The sequence below is a fragment of the Rhyacophila brunnea genome, unplaced genomic scaffold, assembly GCF_057557595.1.
Source record: "Rhyacophila brunnea isolate RB1 unplaced genomic scaffold, BYU_Rbru_1.0 scaffold_14, whole genome shotgun sequence".
Taxonomy (NCBI): domain Eukaryota; kingdom Metazoa; phylum Arthropoda; class Insecta; order Trichoptera; family Rhyacophilidae; genus Rhyacophila; species Rhyacophila brunnea.
Genome location: NW_028232796.1, coordinates 19024809 through 19033897, shown reverse-complemented (window position 1 = coordinate 19033897; position 9089 = coordinate 19024809). Strand labels below are relative to the sequence as shown.

The window sequence follows — 9089 nt, the reverse complement described above, 5'->3', positions numbered from 1 at the left end:
TTGAACATAATATCGCTTAAGCGCGCTAAACTTCTATCACCTCGATTATCTCAGTTCGGATTAGGTCGGATACTTTCGTAAAACTGTTGAAGACAGAACAAGACTTTCTTGTATCTTATTTTTAAGCTAATATGGTGGATATACATAATTTGAAACTAGTTCTGAGAAATATAAAAAAATCTTTTTAGCAGGTTTAGCGCCCATGTGCTTTTGTATAATTTGTTATATTACGCAACTTTCCAAGAGTTGTCAATTTCTGCATCTTTTCATTCATATTACGATCTCTGGCTGACCCCGACAGAAAAAGAACATCTTGGCTCTCAAGAATCTAAAAAACCGTTTTGAGCTCAATATTCTATCTATATTTAGAGAATCGACAGATAAGGAAAAGATAGTTGAAATCATAGTCGACGTTGCATAGTGGATATGTTACAGAACGTAAAAGAAGAATAAAAATATTATGAAATCAAACACACATTGAAAAACGTAGCTTACGTTTTTTTGCCCAGACCTGGGATCGAACCTGCAACTATTATTGATTATCTGTCGGGATTGATCTACTGCTGGATAAAGCCCTCCTCATATCTTCTACTACTGTTTTCCGTTCTCGTCCACGTACATTTCCACGGTTTTACGTTAATTGTGTGTCACCTGTAATTATTTAATACCTCTTGGATACCAATGTATAACTGCATTCCCCCATTAATTTTTGTCTACTTACCGAGGGACGTTTCATGCCATTGCCATTTCATCAGTATGGCGACTTTTATCACATCGCGTACTCTTGTCTGCCTTTCTTATCCATTTATTATTTTATTATGTCAAATATGCAACTTTCCATGCGACGCTATGCTACTCGTAAATTTTGAATATACACTACAATATTAAAGTACATATTTTACATGCATACGTGAGCACTAGTTGTACGTATTGGTTGTATTTGCATACCTAACATAACACTTGACGCTTTAAGCACAGTGAGAGGTTACTTTTGAAGATACTATTCACTCACTAAACGCACCCCATATTTGGTAATAATTAACATAAAATTTTTATAAACGTTTGAAATTATTAAAACAATGTAGGAGTGTAAAGTATGGTACCCTTTCTTACGAATTCGTCTTCGTCTGAAAATATTTTACTGCACAATAATACTAGAGCATACAAATGGAAAAGTAACAGAGCTATAGTTACATATGTACGACGTGTTAATCGAGTGGAAAAGTCACATTTGTAGCAGCGTAGACCATCGAACCATCTACGTCGTAGCAGCGTAGAGAGTGAAGGTGGCGAACCGTGCTTAACGTATAACGATGTAAGGCTCTGTAAATAAATAAATATAGTAGCTTACTGGTTATTGCATATTGGAATAAATACTTTTACGTACACAGAATGTGAGTACATTAACACATTGTTTATGAGAATTGATTGTTAGTATTTTTTCAAACTCTTGGATCTATGGCAGTAATGTAAACATTCAGATATTATATACTTAGATATTTAATAGAGTTATAATCTCATCAAATTAATAATTACATATTTTTAGATATTATTATATTTTCATTTTATTAAATAAAGTGAAAAAAACTCGCTTTACATATAATAATAATCAGAAAAAACTTTCAAACAATATATCAATGGCGAAATGTTTTTTTTTAATTACTATTTTTTATTCAAATAATTTTATTATGAATACACAAAATTTAAGGATACCTACATTTTTTTAATATGAATATACATATATTTTTACAACACTTAAAAACATACATGATAAAATAAAATGTTAAATATTTAGATTCAGTTATTATTGCCGTCAAAATTTCTTATTTTTCATGTGTTCATCAGAACAGCTTTGCATAGCAGAGCTCAGCTCAAAGATGTATTTCTCGTCTATATACAGAAGTGCTTATTTGTGACAACATTTCTCGGAGAACTATACTGCCATTGACTTAATTTTGGTGGTAGAATAATATTTTTAAAAGTACCTACTTTTAATCATACTTGAAGTGTAAATGTAAAAAAACCAAAGCATACTACCTGCCAGTCATGCACCTTAAATTTGGCATATTACATTCAGCTGAATTGAACGTTATGTACGTTTAAGTCCAGAAGTCAACCCCGTAACATGTATACATTATAACAGTTTCACTCTATGTTGAAACCGTGGACATTCATCCTATCGTCGCTATAGATTGGTGTGTCAAATATCCGTCTTTGTCGAAATCGACCTTCTAATGCAGAATGTTTTTCTTTGTATCTAAATGAACTAGAGCCATCATTTTCTTTAAATTACTTTGTAATGGTAATAAATACATCGTTCATATGCTGTAAAAATAACAATTTAAATATCTCCATGTATTTAAATATAGGATTATGAAATTTGTTTTTCGTCTCCTGAACATTTGGTCTATTCGACAAATCAATCCTACAGCGACGCTATCTCGTCTTAATCGTAAATGGGTATAATGTAGCCCCAATCATGACTAAACTAAGTTGATTTAATTAGTTTTTTAATATAAATCTTACCCTGTTTACGTACGAGCTTCGACAAAACAACTCGATACTATACAACCATTCAAACGTCTTCTGATAATTATTATATAAGTTAATACTACACAAATTTATGGCGGTTCTTTATAGTGAACTATATAGGAAGTCGGTAATTTGGTTGCGGGTGGGTTACATGGGGATCAATCTAGGCACTTACCTTTGATGTTGAGCCGCACTCATATAACTATTACGATCACTCTCACGGTTACACTGTACTTGTGACGGATGGGTGGGTAATTAGTTTATGATTATTTATGAAATACGGTGATTGACGCGGCATTGGTCGAACTATAACTCATAATTGAATTACTTCTTTGATGACGCGAGGGTGAAAAAACTAATGCAAATCTTGAAGCTTTGATGATCTGAAGATAACTAAATTGATTATAACTTGCTTGGGCGCACTACAATCATTGTGGGAGGTATGTTAGGAATCTGTATGGGATTAGCGCTACCATAATTATTGGCCCAAACAATTTAAGATGGTAAAAATGTTTGATACGAAGAAAGACTTTTATTATTCAATAGTATAATGAGACGTATAAACAGATATTGTAATAATGTAACATCCAAAAAGTCGCTGTAAGACAAAGTTGAACATTATATAGTATCTTGTTAGAAAATACCGTAAGTAAGTACAAGTATATGATTGAAAAGCGTCAGTTTACTCTCAAACATACTTACAAAATCTCTGACAGAGGTTATTCTTTATGTTAGCAATTAATGTGATAAAGAAAAATATATGTTAGGTACAGAAAATGAGCAAAGATTACGTACACATATGAAAAACCGCATTTTACGATAAACCGTGAAGTAAATATTAAAACACGAATATGCGTTCATCAGAATTATTATATTTAATAAATGGGCTGTCTCGGATACCGCTCACAGTAAACCCTTTTCATCAAGTAGGATAAACTTTCACTTAAACGGGCAAAGAATAAAGTTGTTACATGTAGAAGCCTTTGTATTGCCTCAGGCTGAAACTTACTATGTTGTTTTCTATAGAAGGGTTCTCGAGCCAAAAAAACATAAGTTTATCAAACCATAATAAATTGGATCGGTTGGATTATTGGAAATATTATTTTTACAACCCATGTTTTATTAGTATTACTGATTGATGTATATTATGTTTATTATTAATATAATACATATGATTGTGTTCGAAATTTGTATGATATAATTTTTTGTCTATATAGTATATTATAGTATTTTGATAAAAATTGTACTTACTTGTCTTCTACACGTTGTGCCCTAGCGGAGACTACCCGGAACAGTTCAGTGGAGCTGCACTCTTACCAAGCATGGAGGTTCTTAAGCCACGAAATGTGGCGTCGACATTTGCTATGCTTACCATTGAGCTTTCTTTGAATGACAAGTTGGGGAAGGCTGTACTTTGTCCTCTCAGAATGTGGCCGAGGTCCTATAGTTTCCTAGTTTTGATACTACGCAGAACTTCTTGGTCATTTCCCATTATATTTAGAACTTCAACATTTGTCACCCAATCATTTCCAGAATTTTGAGGATGCGTCTATACAGACACATCTCGAAAGCTTCAACCCTTACTTGTAAAGCAGTTAATTACGTTTGATAAATCAAAATAAGTATGACTATTTCTGACTGTCTCAAATTCTACATATATTTTTCATATTCATTTATAAAATGAAAATAAACTTTTCATTTAATTTACTATAAATAGATCTCAATCACAAATTAAAAAGTAAGTTTCCATGGTTATTATTATATAATAATATATTATATTATCAAAGATACTTAGTCTTCGACATTTTCCACATTCATTTCCGTAATTTATTTATAAAGAAACTGTGGAGGTCATGAAGTTTAAAGCTAACAAAGTCAATTTGAACTGATCCATTAATTCCTAGAAATAATCTAAAATTTATACAAAATATCTATTGTTGTTTTTATTTACGAGTAATAAAACGAATTTTTTTATAGTACTTATTCCACTTTAATTAATATATTAGGACCGGTTTCGTCCGCCTCAATGGGACATTTTCAACTGAATAAATTTTTTAAAACAATATTTATCAAACAAAATTCAAAGCGATAGAAATAATAAAACAATAGGTACATAATAATTATCCGTCCAATAATACCTTCCCAATAACAGACTAATTTAAGACTAATGAGGTTGGACATTAATATTTCATACTACGTCAAGGGCATTAAACAAATTATTTAAAATATTAACAAACCACAAAATATGAAACAATCTACACTTAAAATAACATTAATAGCAACAAATAATTATGATTAGTCAAAATTTACAATAAAAATTTCTATAAAAAATAAAATAAAACAATATTATCAATTGAAGTGAGATCGAATAAAAAACAAATACAGCCAAAATATGAGTCAAAATTAAATAAAATTAAAATAATAAATAATGTACAATATATAAAGTTATGTTATGACAATCCCAAATATTAAATAGGGTTTAATAATGGAGAAGACACAAAATATAATTGATCATTTAACAAAATAGAATTGGGCAAAAATTTATACCTATTAATTTCTAGGATTTCCTGTTTATCCAATTTTATAGATTTCTCATTCAAATGCAGGATTTTAAAATTTTTACTGATATTAAAAGAGTGATTATTTAAACTTAAATGATTTCCAAAAGCTGAAGATTCATTACCATTTTCGGCACAGGCTAAATGTTCTTTGATCCTAGTATTAAAAGAACGTCCCGTTTGTCCAACATATTTGGCATCACAAGAGTAACAACTTAATAGATAAATTCCACTTTGGTTAAGTTTATCTAATCTATCTTTAGTATTCACCAGTATTGAATTTAAATTTTGTGTGTTGTAACACACACAAACACACAATTTTTAAAATCCTGCATTTAAATGAGAAATCTATAAAATTGGATAAACAGGAAATCCTAGAAATTAATAGGTATAAATTTTTGCCCAATTCTATTTTGTTAAATGATCAATTATATTTTGTGTCTTCTCCATTATTATACCCTATTTAATATTTGGGATTGTTATAACATCTCTATATATATAAAAATCTCGTGACACGATGTTTGTGGTCGAACTCCTCCGAAACGGCTCGACCGATTTTTATGATTTTTTTTATGTATAATTGTTAGGTATGAGAATAGGTCAACAAGTATATTTCATACCGCTAGGTGATTCGGGTATCTCTATCCAGAAAAAAAAATCTTTAAGGCTCGACCGATTTTTATGATTTTTTTTATGTATATTTGTTAGGTATGATTATAGGTCAACAAGTATATTTCATACCGCTAGGTGATTTGGGTATCTCTATCCAGAAAAAATTTTCTTTTATTTTTTTGACAATTTTTTTTTGTATTTTTTTTTATTTGGCATCAAAAAATACCTATAACCCAAAATTTTCACCTTGCTACCTCCACTCTCCCATTTTTAATCGCGATTTTAGTATTTTTGTATGAACAAATGAACCGTCGTTCGTATTTCAAACAGAACGAAATTATTTATGTTGTTGAATGACAGATGGCGGTACGTCCGAGAAGAATTCACGAGAAGCGTCACGTTATTTTGACAATTCATTCGGCATATCACAAGGCAGTGTGTGCAAAATGTTGTACGATTTATTTTAATTTATCTATTTGTGTGTGTGTGTGTGTGTGTGTGTTGTGTTACAGTGTACAATGCCAACAAGACGTAAGGGGGCCTATTTGAGCCGTCAAACGAATAAAGCAACAAACATGCGAAACATTAGAGCAGAAATCACAGACGAACAAATCCAACAAGATAACGAAAATGTGCGTGTGAGCATGTCGCGATTGCGTGAATCTCAATCACAAGCTGAACGAAATCAACAACAACAATTTGAACGGAGACAAGCGCGCCGGTTTGCAGTTAACACGCGCAGAGCAAATGACCGACAACGCCAACAAGTACATCGAGCATTATCCGCTTCGTTCCTTCGTCTTGCATTCGAATACGAGCCAGATATTGAATATTCCGCTCATCCGAAAGTGCTGATTGGTGCTATGGACAAAGAATGTCCCCATTGTCATGCGCTAAAATTCAAACATGAGTCAGCCGGTATGTGTTGCGCATCAGGAAAAGTGCAACTACCAGAAATTGAGACACCACCAGAACCATTGAACGGCTTGCTCATCGGCACGGATCCAGATTCAAACCTGTTCCTGAAATCCATTCGCACATTCAATTCATGCTTCCAAATGACTTCGTTCGGAGCTACAGAAATAGTTCACAATACTGCGGCAAATGGTCAACAATTCCATTCAACGTTCAAAATCAAAGGCCAAGTGTACCACAAAGTAGGCTCATTGCTGCCAATGCCAAACGAACCACATAAATTTTTACAAATTTACTTCATGGGCGGTGAGGACATCAATCGCGTAGATGCACGTTGCGGCTACAATAACCTCAATTTGCCTAATGCTAGGCGCATCGTCGGCGAACTGGACACCCTATTGAATGAGCACAACGAATTATTGAAATTCTTCAAATCATACATGCACGAATTTCAAAGTGACAACCACGCTATTGTCATCAATCCTGATAAAACACCAGCTGGAGAGCACGTGCGTCGATTCAATGCGCTTGTTGTTGACGACGTTGCTGGAATCATGGTTGGCGACCGCACATCGCCGCGAGAAATCGTGATTCGAAGAAGAAACAATAATCTGGAGTTCATCGCTGACACACACCGTTCATACGACGCTCTCCAATATCCGCTAATTTTCTGGAAGGGACAAGACGGATATTGCATAAACATTAAACAACGAGATCCCGCCACAGGTAATTCATTCATTATAAACATCATTATTCATTTTGAATTAATATTTATGAATGAATTAATATTTTTGAATATGTTGTTACAGGAGCCGAAACAAACAAGAAAGTGAGCTCGATGGATTTTTATGCGTATCGTATGATGATTCGACGCGGTCAGGACAACGTCATTCTGCGATGTCGTGAGCTGTGCCAACAATTCATGGTTGACATGTACGCGAAGGTAGAGAGCGAACGATTGCGATTCCTACGACACAATCAACAGAAGCTGCGTGCGGAAGAATACATTCACTTGCGAGACGCTATCATGAGCGACGCCGACACCGCCGAAATTGGTAACTCTATCATTCTACCATCATCCTACGTAGGCAGTCCACGTCATATCCAATTATACATACAGGATGCTATGACTTTCGTGCGCGAGTACGGACGACGACCGTGTTTATTTATAACGTTTACATGTAATCCAAAGTGGCAGGAGATTACATCTTTGCTATTGCCAGGCCAAAATGCAATACATCGTCATGATATTACAGCACGTGTGTTCAAACAAAAATTGAAGTCTTTAATGAGCTTCATTACAAAATTACACGTATTCGGTCCCACACGTTGCTGGATGTATTCGGTAAAATGGCAAAAGCGAGGATTACCTCATGCACACATTTTGATTTAGTTAGTCGACAAAATACGCCCTGAAGAAATCGATAGTGTAATTTCCGCGGAAATTATAGATCCGTCTACTGATCAACTACTGTTCGATATTGTTACCACAAACATGATTCATGGCCCATGCGGTGATCTGAATCGTTTATCGCCTTGCATGGCAGATGGAAAATGTACAAAGCGTTTTCCTAAACATTTCACCAACGACACGATCACAAATGTCGACGGATATCCAATGTATCGTCGAAGAAATACTGATAATGGCGGACAATCATTTACACTAAATATCAACAACGCAGACATTGACATTGACAATCGTTGGGTGGTACCATATTCGCCTCTGCTGAGCAAAACATTCAATGCTCATATCAATGTTGAGTTCTGCAGTTCGGTAAAGAGCATCAAATACATTTGCAAGTATGTGAATAAAGGCAGCGATATGGCTGTATTTCAAATTCAAAATACCGATGTGAATGCTCCTCGATTGAATGACAACGACGAAATAATGCGCTACCAAATTGGCCGGTACATCAGCTCCAATGAAGCTGTCTGGCGTATCTTTGGTTTCCCAATTCATGAACGGGACCCAGCAGTTATACATTTAGCCGTCCATCTTGAAAACGGCCAGCGCGTATTTTTCACCAACGAGACAGCAATTGAGCGTGCCATAAATCCACCAAAAACTACACTCACCAAATTTTTCGAATTGTGTAATCGTGCGGATACTTTTGGTGCCTTTGCACGAACATTACTCTATTCCGAAGTACCTCGCTATTTCACATGGAATCAAACAAAAAAATGGATGCCCCGCAAGCAAGGCACACCAATTGTTGCGTGCCCCGGCCTATTCAAATCAAACACTTTGGGCCGAGTATATACAGTCAATCCAAGGCAGATTGAGTGTTTCTATCTGCGACTGTTGTTGGTTAATGTCACCGGCTCATTATCATTTCAAGATATACGCAAAGTGAATGGGCAACAGTATCCAACATATAAAGATGCATGCCTTGCACTCGGCTTGCTCGAAGACGACAATCACTGGGACGATATGCTTGCTGAAGCAGCATTGGGCTGTACAGCAACACAAAT

The 9089-nt window shown here is 34.5% G+C and overlaps 1 protein-coding gene across 1 annotated transcript; it reads left to right on the top strand.

The window, feature by feature from the left end:
* The first annotated feature begins 6220 nt into the window (after positions 1 to 6220).
* Positions 6221 to 7497, top strand: LOC147075684 (uncharacterized). Its single transcript, XM_085941765.1, has one exon. It carries the CDS (start codon positions 6221 to 6223, stop codon positions 7448 to 7450), a length of 1230 nt encoding a protein of 409 aa, XP_085797891.1. The 3' UTR covers positions 7451 to 7497.
* Positions 7498 to 9089: the final 1592 nt, after the last annotated feature.